At 45.1% G+C, this 25,811-nt stretch overlaps 2 protein-coding genes across 12 annotated transcripts in view; one reads left to right on the top strand and one right to left on the bottom strand.

Moving 5' to 3' along the window:
• RBM10 (RNA binding motif protein 10) overlaps positions 1 to 1,895 on the bottom strand; it is a 28,668-nt gene extending 26,773 nt beyond the window's left edge. For 3 of the 11 annotated variants that reach the window (XM_088794881.1, XM_019716742.3, XM_074324000.2), the window contains exon 1: positions 1,609 to 1,889. Coding sequence is in view for 6 of the 11 variants with exons in the window: in XM_074323998.2 (XP_074180099.1) it covers positions 1,578 to 1,647 (70 nt within the window). In the remaining 5 variants the exon portion in view is untranslated. Of the gene's footprint in view, positions 1 to 1,577 lie in introns of all 11 variants that reach the window. The other 8 variants (XM_019716744.3, XM_074323996.2, XM_019716745.3 and 5 more) reach the window with 6 other exon arrangements.
• Positions 1,896 to 2,122: 227 nt separating this feature from the next.
• Positions 2,123 to 4,707, top strand: NDUFB11 (NADH:ubiquinone oxidoreductase subunit B11). The gene is made up of 3 exons (XM_019716746.3): positions 2,123 to 2,638; positions 4,179 to 4,309; positions 4,480 to 4,707. The coding sequence occupies exons 1-3, from the start codon at positions 2,432 to 2,434 to the stop codon at positions 4,604 to 4,606; spliced, it is 465 nt and encodes a 154-aa protein (XP_019572305.1). The 5' UTR covers positions 2,123 to 2,431; the 3' UTR covers positions 4,607 to 4,707.
• Positions 4,708 to 25,811: the final 21,104 nt, after the last annotated feature.

Here is a 25,811-nt window from a genome sequence, read left to right as displayed (position 1 = left end):
TAATAGAAAGAGCAAGGCCTTCAGCAGACAGGGAGCATCTTGCAGAGAGAACTGGTGGTGCCACCCATTCTGTGATCAGGGCGTTGCCATCTGTAACTGGTAGACAAGTTGAAGCCCGGAGCTACCTGCCCAGGGGGGAGCTCTTGGTGCTGAATGACTTGTTCCAGATTGGGCACATTAGGCACAGAGGAAAGACTTCACAAAAGGGTCCCAGGCACCCACCAGTCTCCTTCCATGGACCCCCAAGGTGTGATTTCATCCTCCCAACAAGATGCTGGCTGCCCCCTATAAGACAGCAGGAGACCATGAAAGGCTTAGGGGGTGAAGGGGCTAACTTGGCAATGAGACAGCTGCCGCCTCCCTGGGCTCCTGGCCAACACAGCTTTGGGCCTCACACGGCAACTGGCTCAGCCCTGAACCCTGTCTCTTATGAGCAGCCAGGTCCCAATGCAGCTCTCTCCCCAGGGCAAAAGGAGCCCTTTCAGAGGCTGTTCCAAACCATTGTCCTATTCTGTTGGGATGCAAGGGCAGTCATTTCACCTAACCCTCAGGGCTACCATGAGAACTAAGGAATTCCCAAGCCACATGACTTGGCCAGGGGTCGCCACACAGTATCCCAGAATCCTCAGGTCTCACCCTCTGAACAGGAATCAGGCAAGGCCAGGCCATAACAGCATCTGCCCCACACTAAGTTACCACCACACCTTTCCTCCGCTTATGCACACACACCAATTTTCTCTTCCTCCTCAAGCTACAGGGAACCAGAGTTACCTGCTCCCAGATGGGTAAGAGTTAGAACAACCAGGGGCCCCAGCGGATAACAGCTGATACAAAACCCTCAGTAGACTCTGGCAAAGGGGCCAGTCATCCACAACAGATAGGGACCAAAGTCACAGACACGCGCCCCAAATAACTCTGGGCCAAAATCACAGACCCACAATAAGTATGGGTCATAAACACACACCGAAGCCCCTTTTCAATAGATGAACGTCAGAATCACAGAAAGGAACCCCCTTCCCAAAGAACGGGCAATAAGTCATACACATTCCTTGCATTCCCTTCCTACCCAGTTAAGTCAGTTAGGGCCAGTCACAAGAAGACTCCCTATGGATAAGGACCTCTCCCCATGGATAGGGACCAGAGTTAGACACACACTCCAAGGATAAAGACCAGGGTCATACAAACGTTCTTACTCCTCCTTCCAAGACTAAGCACCCGAGCCACAAAACACCCCCATGAACAGGTAAGTAACAAAGTCGCACAGAACAGACAGCACAGCCCCTCTCCTGTGGATAAAAACCAAAGCCGCAGACACTCGCCTCCCCACGGATAAAATTCGGTGTCTCCGACACAGTAAGTCACAGTATCCCACTCCCATCCGTCCCTCCCTTCCCCCAACCCGCGTGCACCTATCCAGTGTCCCGATCGCGCACGCGCCACGGCTCTCAAAAGGGGGAAAATTTTTTTAAAAAAGACAACCCATCCCGGGCTCAGACAGTGCACGCATCCCTCAGTTGCAGCCCGCAGTCCGCCCTCTCTCCTCTTCTATGCACCACCCCCCGCCCCCAGCCCCTTACCTCCGCCCCCACGACCAGCGTCGACGCTCACCTTTTCGGCCCGGGCTGTCAAGGGAGGGCTCCCTGACATCACCTCGGCCCGCTGCCACCGCCACCAACCCTCCCAACTCAGCTGGAGCCGGTCCGCGCGACAACCAAGTCCGAGGCTGGAAACAGAAAGGCGGGGGAGGGAGGAGGGGAGAAGCGCCAATCGCACTGCCCTCCCCGGAAAACTAACTGCCACCTACTCCCCGTCGGCCGCAATCAGCAGCACAAAATGGCGACCAAGAGCAGGGAACCGGCGCTTCGACCACCATCCACCTACCGAGGGAGCGCGCTCAGCCTGGCTGCGTCTATTGGTCGCCGTCTGCCATCGGCCAGCCCTGGCCCGCTCTGATTGGCCAGCATCTGCCACCTCCCCATTCCCTGTGCAAACGCCCACAAGTGAGAAAAGGAGTAGCTATTGGCCAATCTGGCGAGGCCCGCTTTTTAGAAGCCTGGCTTCCTTCGAAGATGAAAGACAAACGGAAGCTCCGCCCCTTCTCCCGGAGGGCATGGGAAGTTCCGGTGCGTTTGGCTGGGAACTGCATCCACCCAAATGTCACTGCTTTCTTCTCAGCAAGGGTAGGAGCTGACCGCTCAGGCAGAACTCCCATAGCCCGATCGAGAGGATTGGAAAATGGTTGCTCCCTTGAGGCCATGACAGAGGGAGAGAAAGAGGGCTGCTCAGCGCCTCACTCGCTTGAAAAAAATCCAGACTCGGGACCTATTTAGTGCGGTGGAGGCAGAGCGACAATTATCGCGCTGGGGTCAACTGCAGCTGCGCAGAGTCGCACTTCCGCCCCCGCCCCTGAGAGTCTGCAGAACAACCTGTCATGGCGGCTGGGCTGTTAGGTTTGTGCGCTCGCCGCCTTTTGGCTGCAGCCGCGACGCGAGGGCGTCCGGCTGCTTGGCTTCGCTGGGAATCCAGCTCCTCCAGGGCTGTGATTGCTCCGTCCGCTGTGGTGGGAAAGCGGGCAGCGGAACCTACTATGCGCTGGCAGGAGGACCCAGATGTCGAGGACGAAAACCTCTATGAGAAGGTGAGAGGGAGGGGAAACGGGACGCCAAAAGGGTCAGTCGGGGACCAGCGGATGGGGCGCCATAGAGGACGTTGTTAGGCGGCTGAGGATTGCGCAGCTGGTGAAATCCTTGAAGACTTGGGAATTTTGCCTAGCTTCTTTTCCTCCTTTGTCTGGTGATATCTTCTGTTCAGGGCCAGAGATTAGATTGGCCTTATGTTGCAGACAGGTACCAAACCTGAAGTGGGCAGTGCTCAAAACACTTAGAAGCAATATAGTATAATAATAATAATAAACACTGATAGGACTTTTTTTGGTGTCAGTGTTCTAAACGCTTTACATACATTAATTCATCTAAATCCTCAAAACAACCCTATTTCGAAGTAGGTACTCTTACTAAACCCATTGTACAGACGAGAAAATTGAAGCACAGAGATGTCCAGTGGCTTGCCCAAGTTCGCATAACTGAATGTGTGGCAGAACCGGTATTTGAACTTGGATCTACCACATCTGCTGTGCTCTCTTGATAGCAGAGCCTCTGAAATTAGAATACCTGGGCTAGAATACAGGCACTGACAATTACTCACCTGAGTGACCTTGGGCAAGAGACATAACCCCTTGGTGCCTCAGTTTCTTTGTAAAATGGGGAAAGTATTAGGACACCTTCTAAAAAAATAAAATATTACACCTGCCTTGTGTAAATGAGTTAAAATGCTCAGAAGAGCATCTGGCACTTAGTAAGTACTCAGCATTAGAAGGTGTTTATTATTGCTACTTTCCATCTCACTGGGATATTGTGAAGTTTGTATATGTGAAAAGGCCTGGCACATAAGAGGTACTTCATCAATACTAACCTCTGGTTGAGGGGCTTGGATATATAGGATGCTCATTCATTCATTCATTCTGTAAATATGTATTGAGGGCCTCCTGTGTGCCAGGCACAGCTCAGGGCCCTAGGGGTTCAGCAGTGTGGAAATCATATAAAGCCCTTGCTCTTATATGATAGTGAAGAACACAGAAAATAAATATGTAAAATATTTGACAATAGTAATGTAGAGTATGTAATGGATCATGTAAGATAATGTGATACAGACGATCTAGGAGCATGCTACTTTGATAAACTAATAAATGCTAGAAAGAATGTTAAGCAAGATAAGTGGATTGAGAGGGACTTGGGGTTAAGGAGTAATTTTATTAGATTGAACCATAGGAAATTGCCAATATTCAACCATTTTTGACCTATGAAAATGGCAATTTCCTATAGCTCAACTTAACAGACAAGGTGACTAGGGAATGCCTCCTAAAGGAAGTGATGATGAAGCCAAAACTTGGAATGAAGAGGCAGATCCAGCCATGAAATCTGGGGGGAAAAGCTTTCCAGGCAGAGGGAACAACTAGTGCAAAGGTCCTGTGGTGGGAAGGGCTTGACAAGTCCCAAGAACAGAATGAGAGGAATTTAGGGATTGGAGAGGAAATTGGTCCAATTAGAAGGCAGCTTATGCAGGGCCAGCATAAGGCTTTGTGGAGCAGCAGGAAACCTCATTGACTTCTCCTTCCGCAGAACCCAGACTCCCATGGCTACGACAAGGATCCTGTTGTGGACGTCTGGAACATGCGAGTCGTCTTCTTCTTTGGCTTCTCCATCGTCTTGGTCCTTGGCAGCACCTTTGTGGCTTATCTGCCTGACTACAGGTCCATGGGGTGTCTAAGAGAATGGGATGGGTGTGGGCAGAGGCAGGGGTGGAGGTTGAAGGGGATTCTGCCAGGAATCCTGTCCTACACCATTGAGGAATGGGGAGCTAAGGTGGGAATTGGTGTCCAGTGAGGCTCCCTCATGTCTCCCCCCGCACTGCTGCCTCCAGGATGCAGGAGTGGGCCCGCCGAGAAGCTGAGAGGCTTGTGAAATACCGAGAGGCCAATGGTCTCCCCATCATGGAATCCAACTGCTTTGACCCCAGCAAGATCCAGCTGCCAGAGGATGAGGACTGACTGGTTGCTGAGTGGGGCTCAAGAAACACCACCTTCTCCACCACCTGCCTGCCATTCTGCCTTCTCCTCAGAGCACCTAATTAAAGGGACTGAAAATCTGATTGGCTGGTGTTGATTTTGTTGTAAGGGGGATGTGGGAGTGGGGGTATCATTTCTTAAAAGGGCCACCACCGCCTTTTCTGGGTGTTCCAATTATCTATTGCTGTGTAACAAATACCCGAAAACTTAGTGGCTTAATATGACAATTTAGTGTTTTCTTTCATGGTCCTATGATTGACTGTGCTCAGCTAAGTGATTCTTGAGGTCAGACAGTGGCTGGTACTGAGTCATCTGAAAGCTCTACTGGGATGGACGTCCAAGATGGCGTCTTCACTCACATGCCTGGCACTTCAGTCTTCTTCCAGGTGGCCTCTCTCTCTGGAAAGCTCCCTTCAGGTCCACCCTCCCTACCGCGAGGGTAACCCCTCTCTCGACTTGTAACAACATAGGTTAGTTTTGTCTGGTTTGGAACTTCATATGAGTGCATCCATACATTTTTGTACCTGACTTTCTTTTTTAAATATATATTTTTTATTAGTTTCAGGTGTGCAAAACAGTGCAATAGTTAGACATTTACACCCCACAAAGTGATAATTCTCCTCAATCGACTACCCCTCTGACATCTCATATGGCTGTTACAATACCATCTAGTATCTTCCCTATGTTGTACTCCACATCCTGTGACTATATACACCTATATAGTTAGTTATAGTTGACATTCAATATTATTCTACTTCAGCTTCAGGTGTATAGCACAGTGGTCAGGCCTCTACACAGACTAGGACGTGATCCCCCCGATAAATCCAGTGCCCATCGGGTACCTTACATGATCTTTACATTACTGACTATATTCCCCACACTGTATTTCACATCCCCATGACTATATTGTGACTACCAATCTGTACTTCCTAATCCCTTCAGCTTCTCCCCCATCCCCACTCCCTCCTATATAGCAACCATCAGGTTTTCCTCTGTATCTCTGAGTCTATTTCTGTGTTGTTTGCTTGTTTATTCTGTTCTTTAGATTCCACATATAAGTGAGATCATATGGTATTAGTCTTTCTCAGTCTGACTCATTTCACGTAGTACCTGGCTTCTTTCGTTCAGCTTGGTGGTATGAGACAGGTCCACGTTCTTACGTGATCAGTAGTTTGTCCATCCTCATAGTTGTGCTCTTTTCCATTGTATGAACAGACCACACTTCATTTGTTCCAATGTTGATGGGCATTTTGGTAGTTTTCTGTTTGGGGCTATTAAGAATAATTCTTCTGGGCGGCCGGATGGCTCGGTTGGTTACAGCGCGAGCTCTTAACAGGGTTGCCAGTTCAATTCCCGCATGGGATGGTGGACTGCACCTCCTGCAACTAGATTGAAAACGACTGGACTTGGAGCTGAGCTGCTTCCTCCACAACTGGATTGAAGGACAACAACTTAACTCGGAGCTCCTGGAAAATACACACTGTTACCCAATAAAATTAAAAAATATATATTAAAAAGAAATGAATAATTCTGTGAACATTCTTATATACATCTTTTAATGGATATATGCACTCATTTCTCAGGCGTACACCAAGGAATGGAATTGCTAAGTCAGAAGGTAGACAGGTGATCAGCTATTGTAAATCATGCCCATCTTCCAGTCTACACTTCCCCCGTGGTGAATGCCACATCCTCACCATTACTTATTCTCCATTTTTTGTTGTAATGGCCATTCTGGTGAGTGACTGACGTTTAAAGGACCACATTGGGATGAAAGGGTGGGAGTTGAGTGGCTCCTGTGTGCCAGGCCCTGATAGTGCGCCAGGCACTGACATACCAGGATCTCTGTCCTCAGGAATTTCCCAGGATGGGTGTGGGGGCCAGTGTGAGTGGTCAGAAAATTAATGTTTTCACCCTACTGTTTGATCCCAAGGGTATTTGAACCTTGATATTTTGGACCTAGCTTTGCTCTGGCAACATTACCAACCTTCCTCCTTCAATCTGCTAGAGCATTTATTGCACGCAAGGCCTAGTGAACAAGACAGCCTCAGTTCCCTGCAACATGTCAGTGCCTTACGGCTCCAGTGTGCACTGGCCAACTGCCAGGGTCCCCATGTCTTCACTGGAGGGCTTCCTCTCAAGCTGCAGAAGGCTGTTCAGCCTGCGGGCCTGACAGGCTGGAAAGGCCAGGAGATGAACACACCCAGCAGCTGCCCTCAACCAAGGACCGATGAGAGCTGATAGATAAGTACCCCTGCCCCCTTGCCTCCCAGATGGGACACCTCCAAGATGGGTCCTCTTCACTGGCCCCCAGAATTCTGCAGTGGAAACATGTTCCAGGTGCCCACAGTGCTAAGTCGCTTAATAATGCTGTTCATCGGCTGCCTTCTCTTCTTTGTCTCACTTCCGTACTTCCTCACTGTCCAATAGCTGCTTCCTGGAATCACGTCCTGAATAAAACACTTGGCTTCAATCCTTGTTTCAGGGTCTGCTTCTGGAGGGACCCGAACTAAGACATTTTCTGTCCTCAGGGAGTTTACCTCCAGGCAGTGAGTAAGACTGAGAGTACACAAGCACAGAAATCAACAGATGAGATAACTTCTACCAGAAGGCCAGTGTGGCTGGAATGTTGTGCTTACTGGAATAACTGGAATCTTCCAGGCTAGAGATGAAGTTATAGAGTGGTCATAGGCCATATCCCTCAGGCCCCACGGGCCATAGTTAGTAGTTTATATTTTACACACTACACAAAGTTGACCAGAAGCTTACTGAAAACCCAGCTTAGCAAAGCCCATCCCAGACCATTCTAGGCTGTCTAAAGTGGATTGCTTACAGTTTTTCTCATAGATTATCCAGGAAATAAAAACAATATCTTACCAGCTTCATAATTACCATTACTGATACACATAAGCACCACGAAATAAATTGAGAACAGCTGAAACTCTGAACTTTAAAATGTGTTGAAGGAAAACTGATGGAAGGATCTGATGTTCTGAACAAAATGTGAATCTGCAAATTTTGATCCTAAAATATTAGACTTGGTGAAAACTGGCCACAAATAGAGCACAGAATGACAGAAAGCTATTCATTCAACAAATATTTAATGAGTGCCTTTTATAGGCAGTGGGGATACAGCAGGGAAGGGAAGATTAAAAACTTCTTGCCCTGGGACGCCCAGTGGCTCAGGTGTTTGGAGCTCCGTGCTCTTAACGTCGAAGGCTGCCGGTTCGATTCCCACATGGGCCAGTGGATTCTCAATCACAAGGTTGCCGGTTCAACTCCTCGAGTCCCCGCAAGGGATGGTGGGCTGCGCCCCCTGCAACTAACAACGGCAACTGAACCTGGAGCTCAGTTGCGCCCTCCACAACTAAGACTGAAAGGGCAATAACTTGAAGCTGAACAGCACCCTCCACAACTAAGATTGAAAGGACAACTTGGAAAAAAAAAAGTCCTGGAAGTACACACTGTTCCCCAGTAAAATCTAAAAAACAAAACAAAACAAAACTTCCTGCCCTTGTGGAGCTTATATTCTAACAGAAGGAGATAGACGATAAACAAATCACATTATTTGTACACTGGGAGGTAAGAAGTATGCATTAGATTAAAAATAAAGCCAGTAAGGGGGATCAAGAGTGCTGGGTGGAAGAAGCTTGTATTTGTTAAATAAGGTAGTCAGCTTAGGCCTTGTTGAGAGGTGATTTTTTTTTTTTTTTGAGGAAAAATATCTGAAGAAAGAGAGAGATGAGCTACACAGATGCAAGAGCATTTCTAGGAGAGAGAATAACCTGTATAGTCCCTGAAGCAAGAATGGGCCTGAGCTGTTCAGGGAGCAGCTGAGGCCAAGGAAATATCTGGGGCAAAGTTATTATTGCTGAAATGTGACACAGACAGGAAAATGGATGCATAGATTGAATTATCACTGTAAAAATTAACCTGAGGGTCGGCCGGGTGGCGCAGGTGTTTGGAGCACTGTGCTCCTAACACCGAGGTCGCTGGTTCAATTCCCACATGGGCCAGTGAGCTGCATCCTCCACAACTAGACTGAGAAAAACAATGGCTTGAATCAGAGTTGCGGGGAAGGGGGGAAAGGGACAGCAGAGGGGGGGGAGGGGAAAAATTAACCTGAAAATGATTCATTCCACTGAAAACGATTTCAGAAAAATGAAAATGGCCAACTTTTGCTTTGGGTGAACTGTACTGTATGGCATTGAAGAAGGAATTAAATTGGCTCAGTATTCACTCCAGGGCAGACTTTCTCAATAGGAATTCATCTGCGTTGGTATAATTCCAATTGTAAATAAATGTTAATATTTGTAAGCAGAGCCAGTACATCAGAGATCAACGGCATGTGAGTCAGAGGGGCGAATCCAGGACCAACCAGGATCCAGGCAAGGCAGCTTGGCATCAACCATCATTGGAAGGGCTTATTCATTCATTCATCCAGCAAATATTTACCAACTGCTTGTTGTGTCACAGGGGATATAGCAGTGAATAAAACAGGCCCAAATCCCTGCCCTCTTGGAGCTAACTTCTTGTGTAGGAAACAGATAATAAATGTAAAGAATAACAATTTTGGGTAATGATAATTTCTAGGTAAATAAAGTGTATAATATGGTGATAAGTGTTAAGGAGAAAAATGAAGAAGGAAAGGGTATAGTGTGTGTGTGTGTGTGTGTGTGTGTATATGTGTGTGTGTGTGTGTGTGTGTGTAAATTTTAGCTAGAGTGGCCAGGGAACAGGCCTTACTGAGATGGCATTTGAGAAAGACCTAGAGAAAGTGTCTGGTTGAATAGAGAACTTTGAAACAAAAGCCATGATTGCCGGACAGTCGTAGTGGTTTAATGGCACAGATTCTAGAGCCAGACTGCCTGGGTTCATATCATAGCCTCCTCCATACCAAATGTGTGACTTTGTGTTCCCATTTTCCTCCTCTATTGATTGGGGCTAACTACATTCACGACCTCCTAAAGATATTGAGAAGATCAATCTAAAAGTGCTTATAATGTTGCCTGACACAGATTAGGTGTTTGTAAATATTGGTGCAATGAATGACTCCTTATTAACATTAATGTAGTGACCATAGCAGTTTTTTAATAAGTGCCCTAAAAAATGAAATTGTGGTAACCCTGGTTTGGGGAATGTTCAGATTGTGGACTCAGAGTGGAAGGTGGCTTTGGAATCCTGGCAGTCACTACTGAGAGGTTTGGGGTCTGGTATTGAAAGTGATGGTTCCTGAAGACAAGGTTTGAAAAACTACGTAGGCCAGTTAGGCCCTTTAATAGTAGTTGTGAAAAAATGCAGGATTCTGGGAGTCGGTCATCTCAAAGGTAGAGAGGGTCTGGGGAACTCTGCCAGGCTCAGAGTGAGGCTCCAGGGTCTCAGCAGAAGTTCAGGGAAGGAGCAACCATGGATGATGCCACGAGGTGTCCATCAGAGGTGCACCTCTGGGGGCCTTGAAGTGCTGTAACCTTGTCATTTTACACTCTTCCCAACTCCCTTACCTCCGTCAAGTCTTTGCTAAATAGCAGCTTCTCAAAGAGGACTCCCTTATTTAAAATTCTCACCGCCCCCACCATTCATTCTGTTTATTGTTGAGTTTTCCCCCTCCACAGCACACACAAACTGCATTGAGTGTGTTGTCCATTTAATTGTGGTCATGCTACCAGGAATTAAACAAAAATAAACTAGGTTATTTTAATGAGAGGGAGGAGGAAAGAGGAAGAGGAGAGAGAAGGAGAGAAAGACGGAGGGGGGAGGAAGGAAATCCTCAGAAACTCTGAACTCATCAAGATGAGGCAGGACGTGTGTGTGTGTGTGTGTGTGTGTGTGTGTGTGTGTGTGTGTGTAGATTCGAACAGATTTCATCTAAATGAATAATACTCTCTGCACACACTTTCTAGCCTCTGCTTCCGCCAAGATTCTAAGTTATATTGACCTCTGGGCCACCATTTCTCTCACCTGGAATCTGCTTTCTCCCTTCTCCAGAAAATTCCACTCACCCTACAAAGTGGCCTTTTGGGGGGAAGCTTTCATTTTGATAAATCAAGCTCAGATGGGTCAGTTTGTGATCTGATCCTGAAAAAGATTTTTGATTAATACAATTCATCATTTTTAAAGTCTACTTTGCCTGATATAAGTATAGCTACACCTGCCTTTTTTTGTTTCTTACCATTTGCTTGAAAGGTAAAAAGTATTTTTTCCATCCCTCCACCCTCAGTATATATATGTCTTTAAGGCTAGAGTCTCTTGTGCTGTTTGTTAATGTAGGGTTGTTTTTGGCAAATACAGTAAGCACCCGTGTTATTAGACAATACTGTACTCAAATATCATGATAGCTTGCATAGTTACTGTAGTTGTATATTTGGCTCCTGCACACACTGAATTCAAAAGAAGAATCTTGGTTTCTTTTTGTCCAGGGCTTGTTCTACTCAATTTAGAATCTCAAAGCTGTATAAAACAATAGGAGTTCCATTTAAATATAAGCTCAAAACTGTATTTATAACTTGTATGTGGCCCTCTGTTTTGAAGATACTGATTTTATGTACCATGTTTCCCCCAAAATAAAACTTAGTTGGACAATCAGCTCTAATGAGTCTTTTGGAGCAGAAATTAATATAAGACCCAGTAAGACTGGGTCTATAATATAATACAATACAATATAATATATAACCTGGGTCTTATATAAGACCGGGTCTTATATTAATTTTTGCTCCAAAAGACACATTAGAGCTGATTGTCCAGCTACGTCTTATTTTTGGGGAAACATGGTAGGCTGTTTAAATGCAGTACTGTTCCTGATGTTAAGAACAGAAGACTGTATTTTTTTTTAAAGATTTTATTTGGGGAGGGGAGCAGGACTTTATTGGGGAACAGTGTGTACTTCCAGGCCTTTTTTCCAAGTCAAGTTGTTGTCCTTTGAATCTTAGTTGTGGAGGGTGCCTTCAGCTTCAAGTTGTCCTTTCAGTCTTAGTTGTGGAGGGCGCAGCTCAGCTCCAGGTCCAGTTCCTTTTTCTAGTTGCAGGGGGCACAGCCCACCATTCCTTGCGGGACTCAAACCGGCAACCTTGTGGTTGAGAGGACGCACTCCAATCAACTGAGCCATCCCAGAGCTCAGCGGCAGCTCAGCTCAAGGTGCCGTGTTCAATCTTAGTTGCAGGGGGCGGAGCCCACCATCCCTTGCAGGACTCGAGGAGTTGAACCTGCAACCTTGTGGTTGAAAGCCCACTGGCCCATGTGGGAATCGAACCGGCAGCCTTCGGAGTTAGGAGCATGGAGCTCTAACTGCCTGAGCCACCGGGCCGGCGGGCTGGCCCCAGAAGACTGTATTTTTGAAGTTACAAATTTGTACGCGTATATAGAACTAAAACGTTGTCATGTCTCTATAAGCTGCTGTGGGAGGGAGGAACAAAAAGAAGAACCAACTTAAACAGGACCTTCTAAAAATTGTTAATTGTGTAAACTTTGCTTCTTTTCAAGTTATTGTGATTCCTCTTAGTTACTGAGTTTTATTTTGAAGATATTTAAATATTGCACCTGTACAAATTGTATGATCAATGCACAGACTATTGCAGTAAATTATTTTCTAAGCTGGGATATTAGAAGTGACAACTTTTGGTTGAGTATGTTAAGGTTGCATCAGAATTTTCAAAAATTTATTGTAGTTTGCAAATTCTTATTAACTGATGATGTGAGTCAATGCAAGTGATTTTTCATCTTTTTAATGATCTTTTCAGCAATTTATATTTTTTGTGATTTTATGCAACCATATTTTTACCTTGTCTTGACAACTGAAAGATGTATAAGGTTTTTGCCAGAAACGTACTGTATGCATAGTGTTAGAGATAACAGATTTTACTGGTATGTAAAAATTTTGCCATTAAAGTAAATGATTTCTCACCAAGAGGAAATTTTCTACCAGGTTGGGGCATATGGAGCTTAATGTATCATACCTAATTTAAAATAATTTCACTGAAATAAACTCCATCGCTTTCACTTTGATTTAAAAAAAGATAAATAAAATGAGTCTCTTGTAGGCAACATATCGTTGGGTCTTGTTTTGTTTTGTTTTGTTGTTGTTGCTGTTTTAAACTTATTCAGCCATTCTATGTCTTTTGATTGGACAATTTAATCTACAGTATTTATGTTTAAGGTAATGATTAATAGGTAAGGGCTTACTATTGCCATTTTGTTAATTGTTTTCTGGCTGTTTTGTAGATCCATTGTTCTTTGTTTCTTCTGCTGTCTTTCTGTTTTAATGTCTTTGGTACCGTATCAGCATGCTTTGACTTCTTTATCATGTTCTTTTATGTAATTACTACAGGTTTTTACCTTGTGGTTACCATGAAGATAACATCAAGTATATTAAAATTATAACACCCTATTTTAAGTTGATAACAACTTCAACAGTGTGCCTAAACTCTACACTTTTACTTTTCCTCCCCCTCACAATTTAGGTTATTGATGTACAGTTTAATTTATATTGTGTAACCAATAACAAATTATTAGAGTTATGGTTATTTTTAAACTTCTTTTTTTCTTCCTCCTTTCTTCTGCCTTCCCCCACCCTGCGGTTCAAGCCGTTGTTTCTCAGTCTAATTGTGTGGGACATATGCGCTCCCCCCCCAAGCAGTCGGTTGCCAGTCGTGCTCACGGCTGCCGACTGCTCACGGCAGTACACACCTGGTGGCAGCTCATGCTAACCTCTGGCTCTGGCTCACGGCAGCCCAGCTCCAGGGAGAGCTGTTGTTGTTCACAATCTTAGCTGTAGAGGGCGCAGCTCACTGGCCCATGTGGGAATCGAACTGGCGGCCTTAGGCATTAGGAGCACAGTGCTCCAATCACCTGAGCCACTCCGCCGAGCCCCTGTTTTTAAACTTTTAAACTAGAGTTGTAAGTGAATTAAGCACCATCATTACCATATTACACAATCTTACAGAAAACACAATAACAGAAAAATTATATACATTGTCATGCAGGGTGTCACGCGGGGTCTCAGCTCCTGCTCCTCACATAAGAACACAGGATATGGTGACGTCAAAAAGGAACACCCACGGAGCCATAGACAGGGGAGTCATACCACTATGTTCTCGCTGGTGGCCAGGCGAGACACACGAAGTAGGATCCACACCATCCGCAACCCGCCCATCTGCTTTTCTGCCTGCCAACCAGCCAGCCAACCAACGCAGTCCCAGCCATTACATCAGCAGCCAATTGGCTAACTGGTTACAGCCCATGGCCAACAAATCACAGCCTATGGCCAATTCACTACGGGAGCTAGCACCCACCCACACGAGGCCAAAAGCCTAGAAACTGGTCTTTGGGACTCTGTGCCCACATACATATATATATTTCTGAGCTTTTCAAGGGACTTTATTTTTCCAGGCTTGTGAGAATTAAAAAACAAAAATAAGAAATTCTGAGAGCTCCCTGATACCACAGAAGGACAAACCTGGACAGAGAGAATCTAAATAACCTGCTCACTCATAGTTGCTTAGTAGGAAGAGCCGGGAAGAGCATTTCCTATCTTGGCCTTTTCTTTGCTTCTTTAGCTACTCAGCTGCATCTAACTTGTCTAGAAGACTAACATAAACTGAATTGTTATATGGTGCTCCTCCTAAAAGGCACGGTGGATTTCTTAGTATTAAGGTTTATTTTTAAGGTGGACACCCTGCATTTTCATATAGGTAGAGCTTAATGTGATCTTTATCTTCTATAAAAAAAGGAAACTGAGGCTCTGTCGTGCAAGGAGGCCTGCGGGGTCTCTGCTCCCGCTCCCCGCAAGAGAACGCAGAATATGGCTAGGCCAAAAAGGAACACCCACGGAGCCATAGATAGGGGAGTCATACCACTATATTCTCGCTGGCAGCATCCGCCTCTCTGCAATCCGCTCTTGCTAGCTCAGCCACCATCTTCTTGCTAGCCCCCATTTTTTCTAGCAGCCATCTCCGCTTGCTAGTGTAGCCACAGCAGTTATATTAGTGGCCAATGGCTCACTGGTTACAGCTGACGGCCAACTAGCCACAGCTGATGGCCATCCAATCACAGTTGATGGCCATTTACTACCTGAGCCAGCACCTGTCTATGTGAGGCTGAGAGCCTGGAAACTGCTTTCTGGGGCTCTGTCCCCACAGGCTCAGAGTTTTCTTGTTTAAGTCATGCAGCAAGTTTTTGATAGAATCAGAGTTACAATCCAATGGTTTTTTTTCTGTTTTTGTGTTATTTCTTTTCACACAAACACAACTATTTTCTGGTTAAAATTTAAAATTTTTTTTTAAAAAAACCACACACTTGTGCACACACGTGTAAAATTTCCCACACGGAGATTCAACTTGGGCGGTCTGAATGAATGCCAATATTTAAGGACTAGATGAGAAAACCAAAGTAGTCGCGCTCTGACTTAATCTTTAAAAGTGTTTTGGACCCGCCCCAGGTTTTAGTTTTCCTTAATGCGGCTGCGCAGAGACTACTTTCACCACTGCGCACTTACACCCAGGGAACCCAACACTGCCCGGTCGCCTCTCTTCCCTTCTCGGGTGAGACTGAGCACCAAACACGACACCTTAAAAGGACCTACACAGAGAAGCGGGGATGGGCGCAGAGCCTCTTTGCAGGCCCGCCTGTCTCTGTGTCCTTAGATGTCCAGGAAGAGGTGGAGCCAGTTGTGATAGATCTGTGGGCCGTTGACAACCCTGGGGTTAATCAGCTGTTTGTGAGAGCGGCTCTGACACCTGTAGAGGGTGGGCTCTCCAGCTGAAAGAGCAGCGGGCAGCCAATCAAGAACTCTTGCTCTTGGGGTCCTAGATGTGCTGAGGGAGAGGGTGGAGGGCTGATTGTGAGGAGCGCTGATTGACAAACCGGACTGTCAGCGAGCGTCGGTCTGGATCCGTCCATCTTTCAGCACAGGGGGAGGGAGTAGAGACTTAATTGATAGTCTTTCCAACCAGTGAGAACGTCGGAGCACTAGTCTTTTGGCAGAGGGTGGGATCTCGCTTTGACTGACACGCTTATCATCCAATAAGCATGTCTTCTTGAGTTGGGGGCGGGGCATCTGGTTGCAGAAAAGGTGAGGGTCTATCCTTGACTGACTCTTGTTTCGCTTAACGAGGAAACCCAAATCCCACAAGTACCCCCCCCCACACACACCTTATCTGTTTTTCAAAAGTCTTGTGATACTTTAAACAGTTTTAAAATCACAGGTTTGGAACAATTAATTTAGCTTTCCTATGCTGGACAGAAAAGAGCAGCTCTTAGGAAAGGTGGTCTTAGGAGTGGGTACTAGAAATATAAGTGGTTCTCAGAAGCAGCTTAACAGCAGTTGGCAGAAAATTGGAACTTGATTTGAGGTTTTAGGGCCTGAGAGACTGTGATGGAGGAGGTTAATAGAGAGGTCTCTGATTAGAGTGATGGGGGTTTCTGGGGACAATGATGGGGGCCTGTGGTGATCAGTAATGGATCATTGGTAGTTGAGGTCAGTCTGGGTGACACATGTAGATGCCCGTAGTAAGGGCCTGCTCTCTGATGAGACCATCTGGAATTAAGCAGCTGATGGAATCTGCACTGCCCAGATCACTGCCATTGCTTCCTGGACATAGCAACGCATCCACCATCAGAGACGGGACACAGAGTAAAAGACTCTAAGTTTCTGATTCCGACTATTTGCAGTCTGACGGTACACCCAACAATGGGCCAATAGTCAAAGTATTAGACATTCCATGCTCCCTACCATCAGCAGATATCTAATACTGTTGAGCATTGAACAGCCTCCTCAAAAATGGACTCAGAGTATTTCAGACTACCTCTTTTACCTTCTGATCCACATACCTTAGTAAGGCAATTTGATCACTGAATGTGGCTGTCCCCAGAAAGGGATCACCTCCTGGATAATGATCGGACAAAAGGGATGAGTTATAGAGACCTATTTTGAAAATTTGGGATTCTGCCCTACCATTCCTGGGCATGATGTATCTTTCCTTCCCCTCACAGCAATCCCAGGCCAGCCTTGTTGGTAACCCTCCAAGTGACAGCTTAGCCCAAAAGGGGACTAGGGGACTTGAACTTCTGTCGTGTGGGAGACCCTGCTTGCTGCGCCATTTGTCGTGCGCGGAGGCCTTCTCGCCGCGCCATCTTTCAGGCGGGGCAGCCTGCGGGGTCTCTGCTCCTGCTCAACACACAAGAACGCAGGATATGGTGAGGCCGAAAAGGAACACCCACGGAGCCATAGGTAGGGGAGCCATACCACCACGGTCTCACTGGAGGCTGGGCCCACCGGACGCCGACCTGCCATCCGCCTTTCCGCCAACCTACCGACCGATGACTCTCCTCCACTCTCTCGACTCTGTTCCTCTCTCTCGGCTCTCCTCTTCCACTCTCTTCGGCTCTGCTCGGCTCCTCGGCAATCCTCGGCAATCCTCGGCAATCCTTCGTAGCCGCAGCAGTTATACCAGCGGCCAATCGGCTAACCGGCCACAGCCGACGGCCAATCAGCCACAACCGAGGGCCATCCACCACCCGAGCCAGCACCCTTTCACGTGAGGCCGAGAGCCTGTAAACTACTTTCTGGGGCTCTGTCCCCACAACTTCATTCTGGTTCAGTCACCTGGATTCTCTTGTTGGATGGACATGGTCCTAGATCATAGGATTAGAGTTAGGCTTAGAGTTATGATTTTCTTATTGGATGGACACAGTCCTAGATCATAATGGTAATGACCACTTGATTGAGTACATGGCTCACCAAGTTCCCTTCCAGTGGCCCACACTGGCCAAGATAGAAGACATAACAAAACCTGTAAGTTTTGAAAAAATACCTTTGGTCCTCTTGCACCTGACCTTTCTAGATGAAAGGTCTGGGTGCAAGTAGGGGATGATTGGATAAAAGTGAAGTTATAGGCACTGGGATGGGACATACCAATTTAATGGCAGTGGAAGGAGTGTATGTGGGGAAGGAACACATTAGACCCTGAGAGGTGCAAGGTGGGGAGACAATGCTCGTTGTCTCCTAGATAGAGCACTGCAGCCTGATAAAAAAATCATATGGTCTCTGGGGTAAGCAGCAGGTGCAGCTGGCAATCTGACCTGCTTCTAGGTTTGTCTTCACTTCCTTGGGATGACAAACATAGATAAACTCATGTGAACATGGCTGGTCCTAAACTATTCTGCTGTGCCTGATGCCATCAATGTCAGCTCATGAACACAGACTTCCCTCATGCCTGTACAAACACAGGGCTAGCACAACCTTGTTTAGATATGACTGATACAAATTCATCTGCTTCTCCTGACACCAGAGTGGCCACGGATTATGCCACATTTAGCAACGGGGCTACAAACCCTTGATGAGACCACCCATGGGACTTAACCAAACCAATGTAAGGTGATCCCAATCAAGTTTAACAACAAATTCTGAACTGAAATGAACTGTGCCCCTTTGGGTTATATGTTTGTGTATGGGGGAAAGACTGGGGAACACATTGGGGATAGGGTTTGCTTTTGGACCCACGTATTGCCCCTCTGTCATTATTGATAGTGACACCAAACATCTGCAAGTCAGTCTAAACTCCTTTGTGCGGGTTGCAGTATAATAGCCTGGCCTTAGATTATTTTCACGCTAACAATACACAGCCCTGACCACTTATGACCTTGGCCATTTCTCAGGGTTGTGTGGACAACAAGCAACATTGAGGGATGAGCTAATGTCTCTCTCTCGGACAAAGAGCAGGCTGGATTCCTCAAGCACAGTGTTTTTGTTTTGTTTGTTTGTTTGTTTGTTTGTTTTGGTGTTTTTTGGCTGTGACGCTTCATGTGCAGCATCCACCAGAACCTCTCTCTGTCACCCCTGTGGGACTTGGAGGATATGGGGTACCAACATGATATGCATGCTGTTTGCTGTGCTCTGAGTATTAGGTTGGTGCAAAAGTAATTGCGGTTTAAAAAGTTAAAAATAATTGCAAAAACCGCAATTCCCTTTGCACTGACCTAATAGTAAAACCTTAATCTCTGCTCCAGGAATCGTGTGTCTTCTGTCAGCATCTATAAAACCTGTAAGCTTGTAAGAGGGTAAAATCTTAGACCTTTCACAGACCTGACAATCAAGAATTGAGGGATTGTTCTGCATGCTCTGATAATCCCTATGACTTGGCCATTGTGAGTTTTGGAAGGTCAGTGATCGGCTGCCAGTGCTGTCAGGGGTATGGCTCCAAGGGTTTGAGTCCCAAGGTAATTAGTGACCAGAGGCCCGTGAGGCTGCTGATTGAGGTTCTGTGATGTATAATATATTCCACTGTATATATTATACACCACAATTTCTTTATTAATTCATTTGTCGACACTTGTTTCCATGTCTTGGCTATGGCGAGTAATGCTGCAATGAATATAGTAGTGCAGATATCTCTTCGAGGTACTGATTTCATTTCCTTTAGGTAGATACCCAGAAGTGGGATTGCTGGATCATATGGTAGTTCTAGTTTTAATTTTTTGAGGAATCTCCATCCTGTTTCCCACAGTGGCTGTACCAGTTTACATTCCCACCAATAGTGAACAGTGTTCCCTTTTCTCCACATCCCCGCCAACACTTATTTCTTGTCTTTTGGATAATAGCCATTCTAACAGATATGAGGTGATAACTCATTGTGGTTTTGATCTGAATTTCCCTGATGATTAGTGAAGACTTTCTCAAGGCAGTAAACTGGAAGAATCATAAGTACTCACCTCATCTGCTTCCAATCTCTCAGTTCTTGGTTGCCTGCTGTTCAGTGCTTAAAACCTGTTGTTTCATTCATTTTGTCAGGTTTCTTTGGTTGTTCCAGGTGGAAGGGTAAATCTGATCCCTGTTCACCTTTGATAGAAGCAGAACCAGAATCATATATTTCTCGCCAATATGACCTCTCAGCATAACTTAAGAAATCTAGATACAACTAAGACATTTACTTTCAAATAACTTGGGCTCTAAAAAATTTCTCAATTGGATTAAAGTAAATCTAAACGAAACTAAGTACTTTATGTGAAAACAAGCTCAGAGTCACACATTCTTCTCCAAAGTAACTTAATACATTTAAAATGAATCTAGTGAAACTAAGCTGTTTATATGCAAATAACTCAGAATCACATATTTTCCCTAAACAAACTTTTTAAAGTGAGTTAAAACAAATCTAAGTGATACTAAGAGCTTTATTTTAAAACAGTCAGAATCACAAATTTTTCTCAAAAGTAATATCTTTTGAATAGTTAGAGCAAATGAAGATGAAACTAAGCTGTATATGTACAAATAAGCACAGAATCACACATATTTCTAAAAAATAATTGCGTACAGCAATTTAGTGCAACTGAGATGGAATTAAGCAATATGAGTGAAAACAAATTTAGAATCACACTTTCTTCTCAGAATTAATTTCCCAATGCAAGTTAGGGTAAACCTAGCTGAAGAGAAGCAGTATGTTTTAAAACAAGCTCAGAACCTCACATTCTTTGCCAAGGAAACCAGTTTTTGAAAGTTAGAGCAAATTTAGATTAATCTAAGTAAATATGTGTCCAGAATCACACTCTCCTCCAAAATAACTCTATTGTGAGTTGGAGTAAATTTAGATGAAACTCAGCAGTATTTGTGAAGACAAGTTCAGTGAAAACAACATCAAGATAACATTCTCCCCCCCCCTTTTTTCCACCCCCCACTCCGGTTCAAGCCGTTGTTTCTCAGTCGAGTTGTGTGGAGGACACAGCTCCTTGGCTCACGCTGGTATTATGATGAGCCTTGCACTCACAGGCAGCCCAGCTCCAGGGAGAGCCGTTGTTCACAATCTTGGCTGTAGAGGGCGCCCCTCACTGGCCCATGTGGGAATCAAACCGGTGACCTCGGTGTTAGGAGCACAGAGATCCAACAGACTGAGCCACCAGGCGGGCCCACATAGTCTTAGAAGAAATCTTATTATAAACAGTATATGTAAAAAGGTCAGAATAACACATTTTCCTACAAACTCGGCATTAGGGTTAGGTTTAGGAATAATTAGTGTCAGGGTTATGGTTATGTTAAAGACCAAGGTAATAAGGGTCAGGGAAACAGATGAGGGTCAGGTCTGTGGTCAGAGTTAGAGTGAGTGTCAATTTCAGAATCAATGTCAGGATAAGTCGTTTATTGTCAGAATCAGGATTAGGGTTATGTTTTAGCATTAGCATCAGGGTCAGGATTAGGGTTAGATGTAGAGTTAGATCAGGTTCTAGGTGATGGTCAGTGTTCTGCTTAGGTTTAAGTCAGGGAGAGGTTCATGGTTAGAGACATGTTTAGGGTAAAGATCAAGTTTAGGGTGAAGTTAGGGGTTAGGGTCAGAGCCAGGGTCAGGACCAGGTAATGTTTAGGGTCTAGTTTACGGTTAGCTTTAGTGTTAGGGTTTCTAGTCAGGTTTAGAAGCAAGTTTAGGATAATTAATGCCAGGGTTGGGTTCGTGGTCAGAATCAGTGTTAGGGTGAAGTTTAGGTTGAGTTCAATTGTTCAATTGTTTGACTTCAGGGTCAGGATTAGGTATGGATTAGAAACAGGGCTAGGAAGTTCTTTACTTGAGGTTGGTTAGCTAGCTGGCTGCAACGGGATTGGGGGAGCACCTCTTGGGGATTGGGTTCACTCCAGTTCCATAGTAGCCCTCTTCTGAAAAGCCTTTGTATTGGCCTCCGTGGACTTCCCAGAGACGTCCTTCACCTCTGCAGCCTGTGCACAGGTCCCTAGGGCCCCCTGGTGCCTCTAGTTCGCTCCTTCTTGATCTTCTCAGGTTAAGAATGGGGATCGGAGGACAACCAAGACTATGCCAGACAGCTAGCTATCTGCAGGTGGGAGGGCACAGTATGGGCTTCACGTGGCCCCGGGTCTGCTGAAATTCCACTTAAAAAGCTTCTTCCTTCACTGCAGTCGCCTTCAGGGGCTCATTCAGTTATCCTAGATGCCATCTGATTTCTCCCAGATGATAATCAAGGCCAAGAAGCCGCTGGGTTGCAGTAGCATGATTAACCTGCTGCAGTTGATCTGGAGATAGAGACCAACCGTCAGGACATTCCTCAAAAAGGCCTCTGCACCTCTGCAGAAGCCCCCGGGGCTACTGGTGCTGGTCCTACTGGTTTCAGAGATGGGAACCTGGGGCTGGCAAGCCTATCCCCTGTGGAAGCCTCCAAAGAGCTAGGTGCCTGGAAGCGACCTCCTAAAAGGCCTCTGCACCCTATGTGGAAGCCCAGGGGGGCTGAGCAAGTCAATCCAGCTTCCATAGTCAAGCTGAAGAAGTCAATCAACATTCCAGACCATGTCATTAGAGTGACTATGTGAGGTGGCTAGCTCTCTGAAGAGGGTGGAGCTTAGATGAGGTTTCAAATAGTTCCTGTCTCACAGATGGTTCCCCTGAAAGATTTGTTCACCCTTCACGTTGGCCTCTGGAGTTGTCCCATGGGATTCCACCACTTTTCTACCTCCCCCTCATGATAAATGGGGCCATAGAACCCTGGAAGGTATTGGAAGCCCAGCTGGATGCAGGGGTGGGGGCACTTGGGGTTTCAGATCCCTGCAGTTTCTGTAGTGACTCTCCTGAAAGGCCATTGCACTCATCAGGGAGAACCTTAGGGTTGACTTGTGCTATTCTCATCAACTGTTTTCTCCCCTGTACAAGAGATGATGCCACTAAGTGCCCAGGTTCAGGCTGTGTGTCTAGCCAACTCTGTTGAGGGAGCGTCTGCTGGCATTTGGGTTCATCCCTTTCCCCCAGTGAGCCCTTCCTAAAAGGCCTCTGCACCCTTGTTGTTGGCCCCTGAGGTTGTCCCATGTCAGTCTCACTGCTCTCCAACCTCCTCTATCCAAGAAATAGGGCTTTCAGGTGCCTGGGTCATTATCAAAAGACCCACAAGCCACAGAGTGTGAGAAGGCTCTGCTCAGGGTTGCTTATTGTTTCTGGTTTCCCTAGGATCAATTCTAAAAGGACTCTGTACCCTCTGTGGAAGACGCCAGGGTCTACCTCTGCCAGTATTTCCCCCACTCCTTTCTCTGCATGAGAAGCAGTATCATGAAATGCTCTGTTGAGGTCAGGTGGTTAGATAGCTTTGGTGATTACTTATGAAAGTCGGGACTTAGCATCTGCAGTAAAAATTGGACACTTAATATTAGGACTAAGAATGGGGACTCAGATTCTGGAGCTGAAATTGGTACTTGGCCTTGGGAAGGGGAATTAGGGAACCTAGTTGTTCATGGCACAAGTTGATATGTACCCTTTGGAGGGAGAGGTCCTGACTTGATTTCTGTCAGGAGAGGTCAAAATCTCTAGAGGGAGAGGTTGGAACTTAGTCTCTGGAGCAAAAAATAGGAGATAGGTTCTAGGGTTATTAGTGTGGAGTTAGTCTTTGGAGAGCAAATTGGGGAAGTAGTAGTTGGCAGCATAGGTTGGGAGTTGGCATCTGGCAAGGGTTAAGACAGGATTTAGTGCCTGGTATGAGGAGTCTGGTGTTGGTGCCTGACCTGCGGACCTTGGACTCAGAGTCTGATGTGTGCAGGTCAATGTCCAGAACTGTAGAGGGTCTGAGATTTTACCCTACTTGCAAGCTAACAAGCTATCCTGTTTCATGGATGCAAGCAGAAGACATGAGACTCCTGGGTCAGAGATAAAAGACTTCACTATTCATAGCAAAAAGCAAGAGCCAGAATGTCAGCATGATGTTTGAGCTGGTTCTCTAAGAAGGTAATACAGGTGGGCCTAGATGCATGCATGTACACATGGTAGACTCTGTTGTAGGAGAGGAACACTGAATGTGGGGATTAATTGTTCTTACAATGAGCAGTAACAAGCCTGCTTCTTATCTGGAGGGAAACGTTACCTCATTTCTCAAGGGAGCTTGCTACAAACACAACTCTGAAAAATGGCCTGTGTAAAGACTGGTCAGGACCTTGCATTCTTGGCATGCTCTGCAAAACATGTGCAGGGACCCTCAGGGACGATGGCAGAGTGCTTTAGGTAAGTAAGGTTGACCAGATGGCCTGCTTTGTAGTTTGACAAGAGGTTCTGATTTGGGGGTTGACCTTAAGTCTAGGTTCAAAGATTGACCAGATTTCTTGATTCGCTTTCAAGCAAATGTCGTTTTAGAAGTCTGGTTTACTAAATGGCCATTTGGGAAATTGGCCAGAAAAAACTCAGATAATGTAGCGGGTTTAATGTTTGTCATGGGGGAGGCTTCCACTGCCAAGAGAGAAGGGCTAGAACCTTGGTCCCGGTAGATTGAGCTCCTGGGCCTAGGGGTACCGGAGAGAGCAGGAGAGCCACTGTGGGGGCTTGGGATCACCTGAAATTCAGGAGATTCCCTCCTCAAAGTCCTTAGAATACTTCACTTTGGTCGCTGGAGCTCCACAACCATTCCACCACTCTCACTACCCGGAAGTGAGTGGTTTAGGAGGCTAGCCAGGTGTAGTGGTGGGAGTCGGGGATGGAAAGGTGCCCTATTTTGTGCTTCAGATCATCCCTGGTCTCCTGATAGTCTACACCTTCCTTGGAGCCCTGGGAGCCTCCCATTCCAGGCCCGTTGTTCCCGTTGTTCTCTGAACTCCCTTGATTGCCAAAGGGGAGGGAGTGGGGGATGGGTGAAGAAAAAAGATTCATGGGACCACATATGCAGGGTATATAAGATGATCAGTCATCCCAGTTTGGGGGTGTCCTGAGATGCAGGACTTTCAAAAAAAAAAGCAGACTGAATTAAAAAGAGAAACTCACTTCAAATACAATGATATAGGTACTTTAAAAATAAGAGGATGGATAAAGACATACCATGCAAACATGAACTAAAAGAAAACTGGACAAAGTAGACTTTAGAGTAAATATATAACCTGAGTAGCCCTATCGTTACTAAGGAAAGTTTAAAAACTTTCTGCAAAATAAATCTCCAGGTTCAAATTATTTCACTAGTGAATTTTGCAAAATATTTAAAGAATAAATAGCAATAAATATACACAATCCTTTCCAGAGAATAGGAGGGAATACATCCTAACTCATATTACCCTGATATCAATACCAAAAACAGTAGAAATAAAGAAAACTAGAGACCAATATCCCTGATAAACATAGATGCAAATAATCCTCAAAAAAATATTAGAAGATCGAATCCAGCAATACATATTAATAAAAAGAGTAATACTATTACCAAGGTGGTTTATCCCAGGAATGCAAAACTCTATCATAGTAACGTCTAAAGAAGAAAAACCACATGATCATCTCAATAAATGCAGAAAAAACATTTGATTAAAATACATAATAATATAATAATAATAATAATAATAATAATAATAATAATAATAATAAACCTCTCAGCAAACTAGACTAGAGGAGAACACTCTCAACCTGAGGAAAGGTATCAACAAAAAACAACAACCACCCTACAGCTAACATCATATTTAACATAGAAAGACTGCATGCTTTTCTTCTAAGATTGTGAACAAGGCAAGGATGTCCACTCTTCCATTCCTATTCAACATAGCACTGACAGTCTTAGTCAGTGCAATAAGGCAAGAAAAAGAAATAAAAATATACTATTGGAAAGGAGGAAATAAAACGTCTTTATTCACAGAAGATATGACTATGCATCCGAAGAATCCCAGAGAAGCTTCAGAAATACTCTTGGAACTAATAAGTGAGTTTAACAAAGTCGTCAGGTACCAGGTCAACCTACAAACACCAAACATACTTTCATAAATGAGCAATGAACAACTGGAAACAAAAAAAATTGAAATAATAATATACAACAGCTTCAGAAAATGAGATACTTGGATAAAATCTAACAAAACCCTTACAAGATCTATATGCTGAAAACAACAAAATGCTGATGAAAGAAATTGAAGAATGTATGTTAACTATAATTGAAAAAAAAAGAAATCAAAGAAGACCGAAATAATTGGAAAGACATGCTGTAGGCATGGATTAGAAGACTCAAAATAATAAAGATGCCAATTCTCTCCAAATTTTTCTACAGATTTAAAGCAATTCCAATTAAAATTGCTGCAGGATTTTCTGTAGATATAGTCAAGCTGATTCTAAAATTTATATGGAAGGCCAAAGGAACTAAAACAGCTAAAACAATTTTGAAAAAGAACAAATAAAGGAGAAATCATACTACTCAATTTTAAAGACTAATTTATAGTGATAGAAATCAGATCAGTGGTTTCCTGGGGATGGGGACAAGCATACAGACGGAC

The sequence above is a fragment of the Rhinolophus sinicus genome, chromosome 18 (assembly GCF_057876585.1).
Source record: "Rhinolophus sinicus isolate RSI-liver-muscle chromosome 18, RSI-T2T, whole genome shotgun sequence".
NCBI lineage: Eukaryota > Metazoa > Chordata > Mammalia > Chiroptera > Rhinolophidae > Rhinolophus > Rhinolophus sinicus.
The sequence above is the reverse complement of the archived record's forward strand: the minus strand, read 5'-3'. Positions and strand labels throughout refer to the sequence as shown.

What these genes read in the sequence shown, in the direction of transcription:
- NDUFB11 (XM_019716746.3), top strand. Translation starts at nt 2,432, where the DNA reads ATGGCGGCTGGGCTGTTAGGTTTGTGCGCTCGCCGCCTTTTGGCTGCA. An exon ending in ACGAAAACCTCTATGAGAAG is followed by an intron (nt 2,639 to 4,178) that starts GTGAGAGGGAGG and finishes CTCCTTCCGCAG; the next exon opens with AACCCAGACTCCCATGGCTA. An exon ending in GCTTATCTGCCTGACTACAG is followed by an intron (nt 4,310 to 4,479) that starts GTCCATGGGGTG and finishes TGCTGCCTCCAG; the next exon opens with GATGCAGGAGTGGGCCCGCC.